The sequence below is a fragment of the Cupressus sempervirens genome, chromosome 4 (assembly GCF_028749045.1).
Source record: "Cupressus sempervirens isolate cs-2001-9-10 chromosome 4, ASM2874904v1, whole genome shotgun sequence".
Taxonomy (NCBI): domain Eukaryota; kingdom Viridiplantae; phylum Streptophyta; class Pinopsida; order Cupressales; family Cupressaceae; genus Cupressus; species Cupressus sempervirens.
In genome coordinates this window covers 39,655,735-39,676,900 of record NC_143121.1, presented here as the reverse complement: position 1 = coordinate 39,676,900, position 21,166 = coordinate 39,655,735, and the positions used below count along the sequence as shown (strand labels likewise).

The window sequence follows — 21,166 nt, the reverse complement described above, 5'->3', positions numbered from 1 at the left end:
CGTGATGGGCTTCAAGGAAGCCTCTACATGTTTCATTTGATTGTTCAATGAAGTGGTGCACACCTTCTCACATCTTGAGCCTTGAACCTTATTAATTGATCTCACTATTTTTGCGAATGCGGTGAGTTAAGAACATTAAATGCCAATCCATTTGCATAAGTGTATCTTAGTATGTCTTGCTTGACAATGTCTCTAGCCTCATTGTGGAATGATATTTTTAAGGGCTCCTTTGCTCTTGTATTTGTCATCGCTTCTTGAAGAACACACGAGCACAAATGCGCTTTCACTATACTATAAGAGCTACCATATTCCTCTTTTGCAGTGAGTGCAAACCCAAACAAAACCTCCTCCACTTGACATTTGCTGAACCATTTCCACAATTTTCCATTGTGGACAGCTTGGGTCTGTTTTAAGCCGGGAGTTCCTAGTGCTTGAAGTGCTTGTCATTCTATGAATCTATAAACAACATGCTAAGCCACAAACCAAAATGAAAAAAAATAAAAATAAACAAGAGAATCCATTTCATTTCTAAAAAAAATGCAAATTTTTTTTTTTTTGAAAAACAAACAAAATCAACAAAAATGCCTACCTCTTTTGTTGGGATCTTCCTTTTCTATGGCTTTGACGAGTTCTTAGCACTTGCAACCTCATAGGAATAGCTCACAAACTGGCTCAGAGCATGCAACAATCACCTTTCAACATGCCTTGGGCAATGACAACCAAACAAGAGCATTAGAGTTAAGTACTAAGAAGTTCTATTTTTCATGCACAAATGCACAAATGATGTATGTTTACCTTTTTGGACATCTTAGTGGTCTGTTTTAGGATTGGAGGGTCGAATTGAGCAAAATAGACAAAAAAAGGCTTTAAAAAAGTAAAACAAGCATGGCCAAATTTTGGCCCAGGTTCTTTTGACAGAATTTTGTGCAAATTTGTAGGTTTGCAGCTAGATTTGGGCCAGCCCACATCTGAACCAGACTTTTGGCCAGATCGGACTGGCACCCTGGGCTGCCAGTTATGAATGTGGCAACTTAGCAAGTTAACATAATTAAAACAGAGAAGGATCAAAAGTGTAATGATAAAACTAAAACAAGAAAAAATAAAATGTAAAGCTTCTTAAAGAACAATAAAAGAGAAAAACCTCATAAATAATGAGAAGTTTTAAAATAAAATGATAAACAGTAAAACTGAAAAATTAACTAAATAAAATAGAATGAAGCTAAAAATAGAAGAGAACAACAAAAAATAAATAAGAAACTAATCAAAGAATCAGTAAATTTAAGAAAACAGTAAACCTCAAAGACATAAAATTGGACAGAAACACAAAAGATTAAAGGAATGAAACAAAATAAACACATCAAAATAATAAAAATGAGACAAATCAAAAAGTTATTTTGATCAAGCAATAGGAGAAGACTAGGCAAATTGACCACGTCAAAAAGTAAGAAAAAGTTAACGAGAAAAGCAAAAAGCATATTGAGAACTTGAATAAAACAAAACAAAAGAGCGAAGCAAGGGAAAGAGGAAACACATGGGAGAGTGGCCAAGATGAAAAGAAATGACCACACAATACAAACAAAGCAAGGAAAGCTGTTAGGAAGATGAGAAAGGAGAAATAAAGAGAAAAGGAACACTATGAAGGGAGGTTTGGAACAAGGGAGTTCAAAAGACCATGCCAAGCAAGTTTAATGTACCATCCTTAGTCCCTATTGAGATTATTAGCATGGTTTTTGATGTCAATGGTCTTGTACAATTTGTGTTTGAAAAAAAAAGTCTTCCTTAACCAACACTTGGGTATTCTCAAGGTAGATGTGATGCTTAGTGTTGTGTGTGTGTTTATCAAGAGCAGATTTGGTCAAACGATCATATCTATAATGCCTGCACTGTGTTCATTGATCCTAGTGCAAATGGGATGATCAGTCTCTCCAATGTATGGGGTGTTACACGAGCAATCAATTTTATAAACACTTTAGTGAAGAAGAGGAGGAAGGGGATCATTGACAGAAGGGACAAATCTTCTTGTGGTTGAGGTGGGTTTGAAAGCACAAGAAATACCATTCTTGTTAAGAATTTTAGACATCTTATTGGAGAGGCCTTCAACAAATTGGATGGTGGCAACCTGAAAGGTTTGGGATTCCAAAGGTTTCGAAACGAGAGTAACACTATCATTAGCATGGTTGAAAGCTCAAAGCATTTGCTTATTGTGGCAACCATTACATCTAAAAACTTGATAGAGGTGGCAAAACTTAAAGATCAATTTGCTCTGTCACAAATGCAATAGGCTATGGTAGTGAGAGTATTAAGAACTTCCATTATTTGGTAAGGACGATAGTAGGAAGAAGCATGAAGGTAGAGGTCAGTGTGAGCAGATATTTATAGTGGCCTGCCCTGGTCTACTCTACAGATTTGAATCTTCCTCCACTTTTTGCAGCAGTTTCTGAGTTCAGTTTAACATCCAGTTTTTAGCACTTGACCATTTTCAGAGTCTAACACATCTATTGGCAAGTAAGATATGCAGGGAGTGAAGAGCACACGATTATACTGAGAGGGGGTGTGAATCAGTATGATAACAACTTTGCCATTCTAACATTTTTTATCCAAAAAAATAACTTCAAATACTGAAATAAACTATTATGCATATGAACACAATAACACAATGTTTACGTGGAAACCCAATGCAGGAGAAAACCACAGCAACTAAATGTTTTCTTATATAAACTGTTCTTTTACAATGTTTTGTAGGCTACAACTTCCTAGACATTCCAACCCCTATGTTTGTGAGCACCGACTCACTAGAATCTCCAACTCTGTCATTTTGTAGGCTCCGACCTACTGGAAGCACCAACCCCCACTGCTTGTGAGCACCAACCGACTGCACAACAAACTGCTTTTCCACCTTGACACTGTTGCTTTCTCAATTTGTGATGGGCGCTTTCTTAGCACAACTTCCTCTTCTTATTTCAGTATGTATCTTTCAGCACACACCCCGTTTTAACTCCTTGTACTATTCCCTGTTTGTTTTCTTTAATGACAATACACGCCCTTCTTATGTTTAGAGAAATCTTCTTGTACAATAATATATGCTTTTTATATCTCCCTTCGTTGAATCTTGTTTTACATATACAAATTCAGAATATACCTAAATGTATATTAGAATTTTTAGACTATTATTCTTCTCCACACCCTCTTTATTTCAAATACATCTGTCTTAATATTCTCTTTATTTCCTATGCTCAATATACAAATTTTCTTTATATCTTCTCATACTTCTTCTATTATTCTCTAATCACTGACTTCTTATTCCTTATTCATTTTTCTTCAATCTTCTCTGATTTCTTATAACATCACCTCTCCTATATTTCTTCCTTCTTTTCTTATTTCATGTTGTTCACTGTGCAATTAACATACTTCTTTTACTTTATCTGTTCACATTCGTCCTATCGCTTACTTTTCATCCCTGACTTTTTCTTCACTTCTTTCTACTTTTTACTTATCCATTATAACCTGTGCCTTTTCAATAATGAACATGTCCATTTGTTAGTAACAGTTAGTACTTAATCATTATTGATCTCACTTCCTAATTTATGTCATTCTAAGCACAGCTTCTTAATTATTGATAATCCTCGTATCATCGATAGACTTTATTTCATTTCTATTGCTGATGTGGCTATATAACTCTTATGTGTATAAACTTCTCCAATACACAGGCGATGATACTGTAGTATTTTTCAATTTTCAGTGCTCATTTAACATTTAAAACAGGTTAAACCGACATTCAATCAAATGTTAGTATCTTTGGCATTTTGACATGGCTTAGAACATTTTATCACTGTCAGGCACGATAATAATAATTGCTCTGTTCTAAGAAAAACAGATTTTATGTTTACCATCAGTTTCTTCTTCCATATTAAAATAATCTGGTGTTTGCCATATACTCTTACGCGTAGGGAACTTTATACACTCCTCTTCCTTTAGATCATTCTGCATACATTATACTTAGTGACACAAGAGTCACTGGCTGATTCTATTGTCATATCGCGGAAGGCTTTCATATTTGATATGCTCTCGATACCTTTTACACCTGGATAGAATAACACTGATGCTGATTGTCGCTTTATCATATAAGATTTATCATGTAAACATATGCATGAGTTTGTCGCCTCATGTACATTCGATGCCTTTTGGTTTGCTTATCAAGTGATGATGTGTTAAGCTCTACTCATTGCTTGATGAAGTGTTCGATTGTTTCCTTCTGTGTATGTCTTCCAGTATGTCCATATCGGTGGTATTCATTATTTGTTTATTGTCTGGTTTGTCTCAATAAATACAGCGCTGTTTGAATTTTCTATTCATTACCACTGATTGAAACATATATTCGTTTTTATCTTTATAGTAACTTCTGCTCTTTAAACATCTGTCAATGATAAGGATTGCTATTTGGATTTCCAGTTGTTTCTATTTGTGCATTGACTCCTTCATTGCTGTATAGAACTCCAGCATTGACTCATTGCTGGCCAATGATGAATTGGTAGACAACAGTGTATAAATCATATCTAAAAACTAACACCACCCAGTGGGATTGTCACTTTATATTACTGCATAATTAAGGTACCATTACAAATTGGATGTTGATTGCATCACTTCAAACATTAGTGTTCTAATCAATTTTTAATAATTTATAATGATATGAAAATGGCTTTTCAAAAGAATTCCTGACCAAGCCAAACCAGAGATGTTATTTATCTAACATTTTCTGCCAACAGTCGTTGCTATAAATTGCCAGTTATATGATAGCTGCTTGGACTTTCAAACTTTATAATATTTGATACTATAACCATACTCACAGTCTGTTGAATAGATGTCCATTCACTTATTTTATTGGGTAATATATATATATCTAATTTGCATTATCTCTCTTCCCTGTTCCATTATCCAAGGGACTGCTCATACTCCCTACTTAGTATATACGAAGAATTTCAGTGCCACTAACATGTTCCAATCCTGCTAAGCACTGGTTGTGTATTGACTTCATCTGCTGTTTATTTCTCCTTATTTTGTTGCATTAGATTATTCTTTGCTGACCTGTACTCTTTAACATCAGTGACAATTCCATTCAAACTTTTGACATCAATGACAATATCTCTACCATCTCCCCCTTTGTCATGGATGGCAATAACAAATCTTCTAAATCTCCAACTTTCTCTCTCTCCCCCTTCGACATAAATGGCAAAGGGATAAGCAACAAAACTAGTCATCAAATGCTCCCCCTGTGAAAGTTCACTCATACTCCCTCCAAGGAGGATTCCGCTTTCAAACTTTGACATCAATGCAATTGCCTTTTCAATCTTTTGAATGAAATCTCCAAAACATCGACTCTTTTCTCAAAGGAACTAATGAATATCTCATATGTATCTCCCCCTAACTTCATGCATCTCCTCTCGAACTAAGAGTTGTATGAATTGCAAGATGCACTTTCAGTGATTTCTTCTTTTCCGTTTGTTATCTTTCTTCTCCAAACTTTTGTAGTTTTCCCCTTTCGCTTATTCTACCTTGAAGTCCATGAGGTTTCATTATTTTCTTTGTCTTCGTCAGGTTTCTTTCTCCATACAAACATAGGTCCTTTTTGCTTGTTCTTTGTATAACTTTTCTTGTATTCTTCATGTGATTCCATGAATCTGTATCTGCAGTGCTGCTATAGGTGCCCATCATTAGTTCTTCTTTTCCATCTATGAAAGTTTCTATATTATGCTCTGTATTCTCTTGCTCTGTGACCAAAATAATTGCATGAGTAACAATATCCATAAAAGCTAGGTTTATGTCCTTCCTTTCCATTATCCTTTTTAAGTTCAACTCCTTCGGATTTGGTGGATCGTTCTTCTGTACAACAACCTTCTTTAACAAAGCCTTTAAACTTATGATCTTGTTTTGTTATCCTCTCCATCATATCCTACTCCCGTCTTTCTCGTGGATGGTCTTTGACTATCAATTATACCCGGAAGAATGTTAGAACTCTTTTCAAACTTAAGATTGGTATGTAATTCAACAGTGTTTTTCTCTAAATCGCTTTTCAACACTATGACTTCTTCCTTTAATTTGGCATAATCCGCTTCTTTTACATTGAACTTCCTCATCACCTCATCTTGGAATTGTTTGGCTTCTTCTAATTGTTCTTTCAAATTCTGAATTATTTTGCTTTATTCCTTCTAGGCTTCATATAATTCTTGAATTTGAGCTCTTTGTTTTGCATTCCTCTTCTTAAGCTTTCCATTTTTCTTGTAAGCATAGTCAAGTTCTTCTATGATATCAACATCTTCCTCACTATAGGTCACTTCTTCATCTTTTGTATATGTAGTAGATCCTTCTTTGAGTTTTCCACCATCGATAACTTCTTTTGTTTCCGATTCATTATCTTCATCCTCTTTCATCTCTTTTCCATCATTTGCAAGGTCATCCTGGTTTGTCGCATCATCACTTTTTCAATCACTTTAGCTCTAGTAGTCGGTGCATTATTATTAATATTCTTCTTCGTATTTGCTATTCTTTTATTTCCTTTCTATTTTCCCATTTGTGCTCAATAGATCAACCTTCAAGTGGTTAGGCTTTATAGAAGGAACTTGCTCCGATACCAGTTGAAGAGCATGCGATTATATTGGGGGGGGGGGGGAAGTGAATCAGTATAATAACAACTTTGCCAATTTAACACTTTATATCCAAAAAAACCTTCAAATACTGAAATAAACAATTATGCACATGAACACAATAACACAATGTTTATGTGGAAACCCAATGCGGGAGAAAAACATGACAAATAAATGTTTATATAAACTGTTCTTTTCCAATGTTTTGTATGTTATGACCTAATAGAGGCTCCAACCCCTATGTTTATGAGCATCAACTCATAGGAAGCTCCAATTTCCTTAGTTCGCAGACACCAACCTAGTGGAAGCACCAACCCACTGCTCAACAAACTGCTTTTCCACCTTGACACTGTTGCTTTCTCAACTGGTAATGGACACTTTCTTAGCACAACTTCCTCTTCTTATGTCAGTATGTATCTTTCAGCACACACCCCATTTTAACTCCTTGTACTATTCCCTGTTTGTTTTCTTTTATGACAATACAGACCCTTCTTATGTTTAGAGAAATCTTCTTTTACAATAATATATGCGCTTCATATATTTCTTCATTGAATCTTGTTTTACATATATAAATTCAGAATATATCTAAATGTATATTATAATTTTTAGACTATTATTCTGCTCCATATACTCTTTATTTCAATTACATCTGTCTTAATATTCTCTTTATCTCCTATGCTCAATCCACTTATTTTCTTAATATCTTCTCATACTTCTTCTAATATTCTCTAATCACTGACTTCTAATTTCTCATTCATTTTTCTTCAACCTTCTCTGATTTATTATAACATCACCTCTATTATATTTTTCTTCTTTCTTTTCTTATTTCATGTTCGTCACTCTGCAATTAACACACATTTTCTTTTACTCAATCTGTTCACATACTCTTATTGCTTACTTTTCATCTGACATTTTCTTCACTTCTTACTACTTTTTTACAAATGACATGAAATATTATTTATATCTTATCCATTGTAACACGTGCCTTTTCAATAATGAACATGTCCTTTTGTTAGGAATAGTTAGTACTTAATCATTTTATTGATTGCACTTCCTAATTTATATCATTCTAATCACAGCTTCTTAGTTATTGATTTCTAATCACAGCTTCTTAGTTATTGATAATCCTTGTATCATCAATAGACTTTATTTCATTTCTATCGCTGATGTGGCTATATAACTCTGATGTGTACAAACTTCTCCAATACTCAGGCGATGTTACTGTAGTACTTTTCGACTTTAAGTGCTCATTTAACATTTAAAACAGGTTACACTGACATTCAATAAAATGTTAGTATCTTTGGCGTTTTGACGTGGCTTAGAATGTTTTATCACTCTCAGGCACAATAAGAATAATTGCTCTGTTGAAAGAAAAACAGACTTTTCTTTTACCCTCAGTTTCTTCTGCCATATTAAACGAATTTGGTATTTGTCATATACTCTTACGTGTAGGGAACTTTATATACTCATCTTCTTTTAAATCATTCTGCATACATTATGCTTAGTGGCACAAGAATCACTGGCTGATTCTATTGCCTTTTCGTGGAAGGCTTTCATATTCAATATGCGCTTGATACCTTTTATACCTTTACAGAATAACGCTGATGCTGATTGTCACGTTATTATATAAAGTTTTATCAGCTGACACTGATTGTGACATTATCATATAAAGTTTTATCATGTAAACGTGCGCATGGGTTTGTCATAATTTCTCATCTGCTCGGTAGTATATGCTTCATGTACATTCGATGCCTTTTGGTTTGCTTATCAAGTGACGATGTGGCAACCTCTATTCATTGCTTGATTAAGTATGACTGTTTCCTTCTACATATTTCTTCCAGTATGTCGATATCTCTGGTTTCATTATTTGTTTATTGTTCGGTTTGTCTCAATAAATACAGCGCTGTTTGAATTTTCTGTTCATTATCACTGATTTAAACTTTATTAGTTTTTATCTTTATAGTAACCTCTGCTCTTTAAACATCTGTCAATGATAAGGATTGCTGGTTGGATTTCCAGTCGTTTTTATCTGTGCATTTACTCCTTCGTTGATGTATAGAACTCCAGCATTGACTCATTGCTGGGCTATGATGAATTGGTAGACAACACTGTATAAATCATATCTAAAAACTGATAGCACCCTGTGGGATTGTCACTTTATATTGCTGCATAATTATCGTACCATTAAAAATTGCATGTTGATTCCATCACTTAAAACTTCAGTGTTCAAATAAATGGTTAATAATTGATAATGATATGAAAATGTCTTTTCAAAAGAACTCCCAACCAAGCCAAACCAGAGATGTCATTTATCTAACATTCTCTGCCAACAGTCGCTGCTATAAATTGCTAGTTATATGATTGCTGCTTGGACCTTCAAACTTTTTATTATTTGATACTATAACCATACTCATAATCTGTTGAATAGATGTTCATTTGCTTATTTTATTGGGTAATATATATATATATGTATGTATGTATGTATCTAACCTGCATTATCTCTCTTCCCTGTTCCATTATCCAAGGGACTGCTCATACTCCCTAATTAGTATATACGGAGACTTTCAGCACCACTAATACGTTCCAATCCTGCTAAGCATTTGTTGTGTATTGACTTCATCTGCTGCTTATTTCTCCTTATTTTGTTGCCTTAGATTATTCCTTGCTGACCTGTAGTCTTTAACATCAGTGACAATTTCATTCAAACTTTTGACATCAATGACAATATCTCAACGGGAAGTCGTATCACAGTTTACCAGTAAACCTTGTTATTTCATTATCTTAGATGGTTCGACTAAGACAATCTATTCATAAAAGGTGTAATTACTATTATCAAAAACTACCCTCAGGCAACTGTGAGAGTCCCTGTGCAGCAGCCTGACTGTCTAATGCCTACCTTCTGCAACAGTGCTCAGAATCTGGAGTCTTGGTGCCAATATCAGAAGTTTGTATTGCCCGCACTTCTGTCTTTTCCGTCTGCTGGAAAACCACCTCGTTGGTGTTTCTGATTAAGATGTGTTACTGGTGTTCCCTGCCAGTATGTCTCTTGTTCTCTTCTTCCGGCTTGCCTCCCAAACCTGAAGTGATGATCCTTCTGTAACTCCTGCAACATTTGTGTTTGGATCCGACTAATCTTTCTGAAGTGTGCGTGAATTGAAACAGGCTTCCCACTTTCTCCTATATCCAGTTTATATCTACCAATGACCAGTTCGATATCGCTTGTTTCCAGAATTCCCTCCGTTAGATTCCTCTCTCTGACCTACATGTTACCTCTTTGACCCCGTAGCCACTCAAAATGGAATGCAATCTTGTAATCCGCACAACACTGTGTTGGTTCTCAAAACTGCAGATTGGAATCCTACGAGTCTTGCCAATTTGATGCTGGAATATCCAACCGGTTATGGCCGACTTGATGGAATTGAACAGTGTGATCTGAGTTCCCTGCACTTCTGGCTTTGCAAAACCAAGGTGGGTGTACCTAATCTTGAACAAAACACTTAATCCCAAGATGCTTATAGCAGATTGGTTAGAATACGAATACAATGAAAGTTTTCCAAATGGTAAGAACTACAGTTAGTTTTTAACTTGCAAATTATGAATTAAGAATATTAAATGAATATATGAGTGTTTTTAAATAAAAGTAATTACTATAGATGATTGCAACAAATGAATATATTATTTCTTGAAAGGAAAGATATGAAATAATTGCCAGGGTATCGATTGCGAATTTGAAAAATATAAAGACCAGTGTCGAAGGGCAATAGAGTCAGTATTATTAGTTTAAAACATACAACTTTATAGAATTCCACACACATCAATTATAAACAATTTAGTAATCAAGCTGCAACAGATCAAATATATGGACACAATTTTAAAATAGTATAGAGTGTATTTTAACTCTTGTGGTTCGGAGACAAACCGGACATAGATTTAGAAACAATTAATTATTTCTCAATATTTATGATGTTCGATTTTAAAATGCCATAATTGATCATGTCCACTTATCTACCATATAAATTATTTATAAAATTAAAAATAATAATTATAAAGGACAAAATTATATAATATTTTAACTCTAGAGCTTCATGCAAATGAGATAAAATAAATATTTCTTATTGATCATGTCGGAAATAAAATTGTACTGGAGACACTCCTTACGAATGATCCATCCAATGCAGTTTGACTCCAGAATTGCATAAGAATTTATTCAATAATCCATAATCCACAGACTTAGTTCAAAAATGCCATATCTCCACCAATGAGAAAATAGTATATCAGTGTGCAATGATAACTTGTGTAAAATTTTAAGAATTGTATATGTATATCAATTGTAAGATTTTACATCTTTTATTTATAGTGGATGGAGAGGTATGTCCTCAACCATCGCACCTCTTAATAAATAACTAATTGCAACGTTTAAATGTAAGTTTGATTCATGATTTATGCTTCTTATCTTATACGATAACCAAGCCCAAATTAAATAATCGGTTTGGGAGAAAACCGTAACCCTGATGCTTGATATCGCATAGACTCCTCCTCTCCATATTTTATTAATCAGCTTACTTCCATCAATTCTTTTGAATGATTGCAGTTCTGGCTATGACATCCAGACATCTATCATCGATTTATATTCTGATGGTATTGGTGAACATTGCTCATGCGACAAAATTGGTCGCAACATGAACGGGAAGACATCTGTGACCTTTCCGTATGCATCTCCAAACTTAGAATATTGCTATATATTTCTCCATAATGATAATCTTCCTCATACGCACACACAGCCATGTGAAATTACTGTAAGCTCCAGTATGTTCGTGATTAAGTAATCAAATGCTTCTAATCACACAATCCATATTCTCGTATCACAAGAAAAGTATTAGTCAGATATAAACTATCAAAGAGTATACAAAGTCACAAATATACCCTCCATTTTAAACAGCTATGCAAGATGTGGAAGCCCAAAAATCACCCATTGAACACATCCGTCTCCTGACACTTAATTGATATGTACGCCTTCATCGATAATCTCAGATAATAAATTATGTTCATTTCAATCATGGTCACATTTATTCTTAACTCTATTGAGTATCCGGTATCAACGGGAGACCCTTGACTAGCAAATTTTGTGAGTCTTTTTGTGTTCTGAAACCTCTTTATCACTGTCGCTGGATATTGATGATGTTAATATATTTGAATCCACATACTCGTATGTTATTGCTTATGATACTTCTTGCTCATGGTGCCTGTTCCATTGTTGATTTATATTTTCCCTGTATTTGGATTCGGATTTTGACTTTTCCTAATGGCACCACTCACGTGGACTCATCATGATCCCTGAATGATAGTGGCTTCGCATCATATCATGCCATAGGTGACAATAACAATACGCAACCATATACGTGGAACTTGAGAAAAATATTTTCAATGCCTTTCCAACAATGTAGAGAGAGTTCCTAAAAAATGCCATATTTGTCATTGAGTAATGCTGCTAGGTCATTGACATGATTATGGTTCCATTCGATGTGATGCCTGAGTTATTCATTAAATCCTTGCCGTTAGAGCCATGTTCGTATTGCTGTTTTTGTATGCATGATAGCTTTTGAGTCAACTCCTGATGGCATATGGACTCGTCATCGCTGTATTCATGATTTTCTTCTATGATGAATTGGAAGTCTTAGTAAATTATAATACTTGTCCCGCTCTATCCTCCATACTGTGTGAAGTGGAAGATCATTAAATACCTCAAACATGGGTTATGAAATTTTACGCTTGTCTGGCTTCAGCAGTGATAGAGTTACTGTTTCTTATGTGGTTAAATAATACTAATCTGATGCTCTCAATGATATATCTCTGACTGTATCCTTTCTTTATTTTTCCATGGACTATGATATGGCATTTAGTTTGACACAGCAAAAATTATGACATTAATTTGGATACATTGCTTCATTCACTATTATAGCCAATACTTTCTGATTGAAATTTGGTACGTCTATTGTAAATTTCTGATGAAGGATATGCAAGGAAAGATTACTCTATAAGCACTAAACGGAACCATCAAGCCCAGGTATGCTGGGTAGACAGCATATGCAAGTATCTTCGATATCAATAACATTTTGTCCTAAATGCCATCTCTGTATCTGTGTTAGGTATGTGCATTGGGTATGAGTTATATGAATATCTGATTGTTCTTTCAATAACAATATCACATCAACACAGGCAAATAGTCAGGCCTTCATTTGTCTTTTCGTGTTCTTTCTGAAAACTCTTCTTTTCCTGGATTGAATCACTGTTGTTTGAAATATCACTGTTCCATCTAGAGTTTGCATACTCACACAAATCCTCAGAGATAATTGGCTATGTACTGATAAGGAATTAATTTCTGTAGAAAGCATCTTCGTACAGGTCAATGATTTGGTCTGGTGAAGATCAGGCAGCACCACAATTGTATTTGCATCTGAATACTTTGCACAGACCTGGTGCTTATTAGATTTTAGTTGATATATTTCCAGAACTGTATACATACTTCATCTTTCTTCTGCTCTCATGAGATTGATCCTTACTGATACCTGCCATCAAAACTATCACTATTGTTTAATAAATTAATTGTGTCTTTTGCTGCTGAAGGCTCTTCTTATATGGCTGAGTCTCTAAATACATTCGTCTCTGAATTTATGTTGCCTGGTGTGTCTTTCCATCAGGATTATATCACTGTATAACTGATGACCATCTCAAGACAAAGACGATGCTATGTAATTGTTATTGGTGAAGTCGACTGCTCATTGGGACTGCAAGGACATCTTTGTCAAGTCTTATATTTATCAGTCATCATAAGTCTTCGTGTCTTCTTGAGACCATCATTTCTTTTATAATTGATATCAGTCTTCAAGTTATCCTTTGTGATAGATCAGACCTAATAGATTAAGAAGCACACAATATCACATAAAGTCTGCCATGAGAATGCATACTGTCATCTCTATATGGCTGTTTATGTCTTTTCAACATATTAATTCTCCGTATATGTCAATGCTGCATGCAAATTTCACATCTGCATAGTGTTCAAATAGGAATCCGTAAAGAAGCTCTTGTTTGAGGTGAGTAATCCTTGTTAACATCTTAAAGATGGGACATTGATCTCCAACATCTCTTCACAAGTGGAGACTAAGTTTTGTGAAAAATCCAGGCTCCATCACACAGGTCGGATGTTGATTTTTCAAGGGTAACTGCGTGCTTGTTGCTCATGCCATGCATCCACAAGGTGGCTGGAAACATCGTCTCTGCTATGTGGTGGTTTCCATCTAAATCTTGAGGATTGGGTTCCATACCAGTGTAAGCCTGTAACACAAAATCATTTCCTGTTACCTTTATGCATGGAAAGCTCTGTGCTCAATTCTGTCACTTTTCTTCTTTCCTGGGAGACGATGAATGTTCAAGACTACCTACAACCTACATAACTCTTAAAGATCCTACTGTTGAAAATTCCTTCTCCTGCTCCTGTGCAAATGCTATCCTGAGCAAATCTTTCATTGCTGAAGATAGGCCAATTCTGACAAGACTCTGTATCTCCACAGTAGCCTAGGCAACGTGGTGAATTACTGACCAAATTTTCTGCAATAAAATTTTCACTCTCCTTATGCACTGCCAAGACTCCCAAAATTGCCTCCCGACTCTGTAATGCTTGGGCCTATCTCACTGCCTGGGCCATGTAGCTAAATTTAGCTGGCATCCCTCTGACTCTTTCATTCTTGTTTTTTCTTCCACTTTCTTAATACATACATTTACAATTTTAAACTCTTGTCTTGAAGCGCATACAAATATATGTTATATTTGTAATTTATTAAATGCAAAGAAAGATGGAAAGAAAGCACTTAATAATTTTTCACCGATGTTCTGAAATTAGAGAGGGACATTACAATCTTCTAAAGACACTACAAGCAAGGGTGTCGTCTAGTTAGTGATGAGGACATCAAGTAAAAGCAGTTCATTATTAGATTCAAGCTCTTTGCTAAATTGGATATAACTAACTAGGCTATTTAGGTGGGAGTGGAAGAGTTCAAGTTGATCATGTTCACGAGGCCAACACAGATCAGTGTTATCCACATAGCATTTCCACAAGCGAGGTTTGAGGAGGATACAGTTAAGTGCCATCTCTTTGAAAATTTACATGGAGAGGTTCTATTTAAAGGTTGGGCTATGATAGGGGACAAGGTTGAACCTATGGCAAATCCGTCTGTTTGTTCATATTGAACTGTGAAGTATGTGGAGTGAAAGCAAAGATCAACCAAAGAAGCCATTCCGTCATTACTTTTCTGCCATATTTTCTGAACGACATCAGTGATAGGAACTTTAGTGAATAAGGACACTACATCGAAGTATATCCTTGTCTTTGACCTTTTTATCTTGAATAAAATTGATGAAATATTTGGAGTCTGAATTTTCCTATAAGTGGAGAGATCAATTTAGCAAGAAAAGAGGCCAATTTTCGTAGGCAGTAATGGGAAGTACCAACAATGGGTTTTAGAGGTATATCAGGTTTGTGAATTTTGGGAGCACCATAAATACGTGGGGTAATTTCTGTTTGTTCATATAGAACTGTGAAGCAAGTGGAAGGAAGGCAAAGATCAACCAAAGAAGCCATTCCATCATTACTTTTCTGCCACTTTTTCTGAATGACATCAGCAATAGGAACTTTAGTGAATAAGGACACTGCATCAAAGCTGACAAGCATATCCTTGTCTTCAACCTTTTTATCTTGAATAAAATTGATGAAATATTTGGAGTCTGACCTTTCCTATTAGTGGAGAGATCAATTTAGCAAGAAAAGAGGCCAGTTTGTAGGCAGTAGTGGGAAGTACCAACAATGGGTTTGAGAGGTATATCGGGTTTGTGAATTTTGGGAGCACCATAAATACGTGGGATAATTTCATTACAAGGAAGGAGACGTTTGGTTGAGTTGTCAAATGTTGTTTTGGAGATAGCAAGCTTGAGTTTTCTAAAGGTTGATAGTGCTATCTCTCCACCTCCTATTGTCATTCCTACATCTTTCCCAATGGTTTCTATTGAGGTTATGATGGAAGGGCAGATTCAATTTGATATTTCCAATTCTCTTATTGCTGAGTTGTCTATGTGGCATAGGAAGTATCATGCTGGGAGATTCAATAGGTATTGTTCAGATATAGATTCTTAGAAGATGGATGCTTTGGATTTGGAAACTAAAAGACAAGGTTGAGGTTACAACTATGTTGAATGATTTATTTTTTCTTTTTCCTATCTGGTGGATTGCTCTAGGATTCTTTTAGATGGTACCTAGTTTCTTGGAATGAATTGCCTTTGTGTTTAAAATTGGACTCTAGTTTTAACTATAGGAATGATTCCACTTTCAAATTTCTTGTTTCTGTTTATTAGTAAGGGTTGCCTTTGAACTATAATATATTGAATGGAGATTTTTTTTGAGTATACCAAATTTATGTGGGTAATATCACATTTCGTAGATTTCATGTTTTTGTGGAAAATAACCATGTGCTCCCTACCCAGATTTTCTGATTCTCAAAATTTGGAATTTGGGTACGACAGATTGAATATGAAAATTCTTTGGTTATTTGCCATTCTTGTGGCGAAGTGGTTCATGCTTCAACTGCTTGCTTGGGAAATAAGTAAAACCATTCGGAAGAAAAAGGAACAATTTCCTATTTTTAAGGAGGAATCATTTTTTTGAGGAGGTACATAAAGAAGATAATAATAAACAAAGAGAAACCCTTTAACAACTGTTCAACAATGAATGCCTATGTTAAAGCTCCGGGACTCGAAGATGGATCTGTCAATGGTCGAATGTTTTCTTCTTGTCACGAAAAAATAGATTTGCAGAGAAAGATCCTTGTTGATCTTGCTTTGTAGTTTGTTGTCCCTTTGCTCTTCTTTTTTGTTCTGTTACATTATGTTCTATCCTTATCTTTGTACAAGGTTCTAGGCCTTTTCAAAACCCTGCTTACCTAATAAAAAACATCACTCATTTGTATTACAACCATATACTCTTTATAATGCCCTGTAAATCACCCTTACATTGTATTTCAAATCAACCAAGTAGGAGAAGTAAATATTGTGTTATGATATTTCTTGGGAATAATTGTAAAAGCATAGAAATATAATAGACCACATTGAGGGTTTGATCTTCATTAACCAGATTATAATAATCTATGGATATGATATTTGATGATATGATCATACGGGACAGAGTTTTCTTTTTTATGTGTAGGTTTAACTATGTAGAGGGACATACCCCTTTATCCTAATTTAAAGGGATTAGCGTATTAGCTTATATTTAAGATTAAGCATTCCTCAAGTGCTTATCCTTATTAGAATTAGAAATATATCTTAATTTAGCTAGGAATATATCATATTAGGATTGTAACACTCCCTTCCCTTTCAGAAAAGCATTGTCCTCAATGCTTAGCAAGTCTATAATCTGTTGTTTTAATCGTGTATCATTCCATGTGCATCTCCAATTGGCAAATTCTTCCACTTGATTAGGAATTTTGAGGTCACTCTATTTTGCAATCAGGTTTTGGAAATCATATGAAATATTTGTATATTTGTATGAATACTTTTTTTAATAGGATTAGTAGGAAACAGATGAGAGAGTCCACAAAAATATGCATTCTTAATGAGTCTATTACATTAAGATTATTTGCCTTTGGTAACCCCATAGTGATGTCCATTAATATTCCTACCTAGTGTTGTGTTGGATTTTGGAGTGCCTAATATTTGTAAGAGGCTTCGAGGCTTTTATTATTTCCTTTTTAGTATGTTGGCATTTCAACATTCCACCACAAGTGTTTGGATAACAGGTATGAAAAAATCCTCAATAGTATCTTGTTAGTTCAAAAATTGGTCTCTTAGGGTCCATCTTAACACCTAAAGGTGATACCAGATGTCTCGAGTGCTCTGCTAAAGACACATTTGGATTGTTTTACACATATTTATTGTCTTCCAATTAATTAACAATAGGAATGTGAAACTTAACTTTATAAATGATCTTGTTTAGTTTCTTGCGTGAGCACATTCTCAATGGATCATCCTTTTTGTTAACCATAAACATAAGGGGTGATTTGGAAACAAAATGTTGGTCCATGTCATAGTTTTGATACAAATTGTTATGATATTTTTTGGACATGTTTGAAAAAAACCAGAAATGTAGCAGACCACTTCAAGGGGGTGGCCTCCAATAATCAGATCATAACATATAAATTCAATGTTTGATGATATGGGAGAGAGTTCTTGTTTAATTATAGGTTTAGTTATGGACATTCCTTCTCATCCTAATCAAGAGGTATTCATATATTAATTAATATTTATTATAGGGTTTAGCACCACAAGTGCTTATCATACATATAAATAGATGATATTAGGATCATAATATATTGTTGGACATAAGAGCATCATTAGATCTGCCTTAATGGAACAAGGAGGTTCCTAGTTTACTTGTCATTTTCTTCAATAGCTCTTCTCTTCTTATGTTCATCTATGGAATTCTTCTGATCTAAATTAATTTTATTTTGTAAAAGTTTTGAGAGCTTATCTCATATCTTCAGCAAAATATATATGAAGTTTGTCATGTTTATATATTGACTATAAGATGATCTTGCTTGCCTTGACTAATCTCTTAGAATTGCATCTCATATTGCAGGTTCTGCAAGAAAAGGGAATACATATCTGGGATGGAAATGCATCAAGAGATTACCTTGATAGGTATTAAGGGCATCCTCTTTCTTTGTGTATGAATGCACATTTTCATGTGACATGATAATGCAAGGGATTCTAGTTTATTAGTTTCTTTTCCTTATATGTGATTTGTGCTCCGGAAACACTTTTCAAATGATGGGAGTATTGCAAATGGGCGATGAACTTTGTTGATCATAAACTGTTACAATATGCAGAAGTGTGGAACAAAAGAATTGAAAATCCTTGTCATATAAATGCCCATGGTTGTTGAAGTTGGAAGCCTCAGGAATGGTCACCTTAAGTTGGAAGAGCTTAAACAGTGGATACTTTGTTCTGTATTGTGAGACTAAGAATTTGCCAATAGCAACAATGCAAGATCTACAGGCCAATGAGTAGCACAACAATAAGAGAGACCAGATGGACAAGATAAACTGTATTCTCATCAATTATGCATAACCAAGCTAACTGAGCTACAATAGATTAATGAATGAGTACAACATAGACATACCTGCTTATATAGGCGAGGCATGATAACTAGGAGATAAGCAAGAGATAACTTATCACCCACATAAGGTGGAAGCACATGTATAGAAAAGGTGGATCATCCTCCTTTGTGCAATAAAGTATGTGCAACATCTGGAGGATGATAACTGCACCAAAGGTGGAGACAACACATAAAGTGGAAATTTGACAACTATCATCACCTAAAGTGGAATTTCCTTTCCACCATGTGCAAATCAAGGTGTAAACTCCTAACTTGTGTCTTAGATGCAAACTCCTAACTTATGTATTATCCTAAGTAAGCTTAAGTAAAGGGTAATTAGGTGAATAATTAATTACACCAACACTTATTTTGGGATTTGGTTGCCCCAGATAAAGAACAAATGCCAACTGTTTACTTTCAACCCCTTAAGTATAATATCTTTGAATAATAAAAGCTGATCTTTAATAGTAGCTGAATTGGATTTTATTGTGGTTTATAATTGTGGAGCGTGCTTCATATTTTAGTTTTCTTCCCTGAAATTTCATGCGCTTTTTGTTTCAGCATTGAGCTGAAAGAAAGAGAAGAAGGTGATTTAGGACCAGTATATGGATTTCAGTGGAGGCATTTTGGAGCTAGGTTGGTAAAGTATTCTGTAAGAAATTCTGATTTAGTAGGTTTTTGTATTTAGCAACGAAATCTTCCTTATCTACGAATTACTCAATGTTCAATATGCTGCCACAGGTACACTGATATGCATGCAGATTACACTGGCCAAGGCTTTGATCAACTGGCAGATGTTATTCACAAGATTAAATGCAATCCAGAAGATCGTCGGATTATTCTTTCTGCATGGAACCCTGCAGACCTCAAACTCATGGCTCTTCCCCCGTGCCACATGTTTGCTCAGGTCAGCTCCTAATTGTATAACGCTAAACTCCTACATCTATTTGCATTAACATTTCTTTCTTCTATTTAATGTCATTCTGATGTTTCATGTACAGTTCTATGTGGCCAAAGGGGAATTGTCATGTCAAATGTACCAGCGATCCTGTGATATGGGTCTTGGTGTGCCTTTCAACATTGCATCCTATGCACTATTAACATGCATGATTGCTCATGTTTGTGGTATGTTGCATATGTCCTAAACTTCATTTACTCTGAATTACTGTATCCTATTTTAGTCAGAAAATCTGTGTTTGGTTTTTTTGAATTTGGTTTTTATTCACTTCATGTTATCTTTAGTTGAATCATGAATGTATTTCCAGATCTCATTCCTGGTGATTTTATCCACGTGCTTGGAGATGCCCATGTATATAAAAATCACGTTGGTCCTCTTTTAGAACAACTTCAGAATTTACCTAAACCATTTCCAGTAAGTCTTTGTCTAACCTTTTTTTGAAACTGAGGTTTACAACTGTATTTTTTCCTGCAAACTTCTGCTGGATGGGTGGTATTTTATGGCAAGATCCCTGTTGTTCATTTCTTATTATTTTGTACTGCAGATTTTGAAAATCAACCCAGAAAAGAAGGATATCGATTCATTTGTTGCGAGTGATTTCCAGCTTCTTGGATATGATTCCCACAAGAAAATAAACATGAAAATGGCTGTGTAGTTGTGAGATTGTGAGTAGTGGTTCTTAACTCAAGAATCATAATGAGGTCGAGTTTTATGTCATTCTGGATCCAGGCTTGTGTAATTTCCAGTACTTGACTACGCGAGCACATAATCTGTTTTTGTATTTGCATTTTTGACAAAGGAGAGGACAAAATAGGGTTCTTTTACGATGCACGGAGGCCTATAATTGATCATCCAAAGATTATATGTATGAGCTGTTATGTTTTCTTATACTATTTTCAGAAGATGATCTGAAACTAAAGGACACAGCAATAAGAATTGCTTATTTGTGGTACCTTGAATGAATGAAACTATATTCTCTTAATATGAATATACAGGTTTTGAAAATTAATTTTTTTAATTGTTATAAAAGCCATGTTTTTTTATGTTGACTTTATGCTAGTATTTTCAGTTTCTGATGTTTGTTATTTGGTTTTGCTTATTATTCGATGCGATTCCATTTGTCAGAGATAAATCATTTTTTTGTGTGGTAATTCTGAGCAATTTGTCAATGATAGTAGGATATACTTACTGTAGACAAGATCATTTCTGCTTAGATGGCCTTCATTTTTTGGGGTAAACCAGTTTAGATATGTTTACTTCTTTTAAATAGTAATGTGGCACTTACAAGGATTTTTTTCCTGCAGAAATGATGGATTTTGCAGGCTATTATTCCCATTCAGTTAAACTATTGTGATTTCGCATTTTAATTTT

At 34.8% G+C, this 21,166-nt stretch overlaps 1 protein-coding gene across 2 annotated transcripts in view; it reads left to right on the top strand.

The window, feature by feature from the left end:
• LOC149559834 (bifunctional dihydrofolate reductase-thymidylate synthase 1-like) overlaps positions 1–20,804 on the top strand; it is a 37,043-nt gene extending 16,239 nt beyond the window's left edge. For both annotated transcript variants that reach the window (XM_089824328.1, XM_089824327.1), the window contains exons 6-11: positions 18,319–18,380; positions 19,399–19,473; positions 19,579–19,744; positions 19,839–19,962; positions 20,103–20,209; positions 20,340–20,804. In XM_089824328.1, the coding sequence (XP_089680454.1) occupies positions 18,319–18,380; positions 19,399–19,473; positions 19,579–19,744; positions 19,839–19,962; positions 20,103–20,209; positions 20,340–20,450 (645 nt within the window). In that variant the 3' untranslated portion in view covers positions 20,451–20,804. The remainder of the gene's footprint in view (positions 1–18,318; positions 18,381–19,398; positions 19,474–19,578; positions 19,745–19,838; positions 19,963–20,102; positions 20,210–20,339) is intronic.
• Positions 20,805–21,166: the final 362 nt, after the last annotated feature.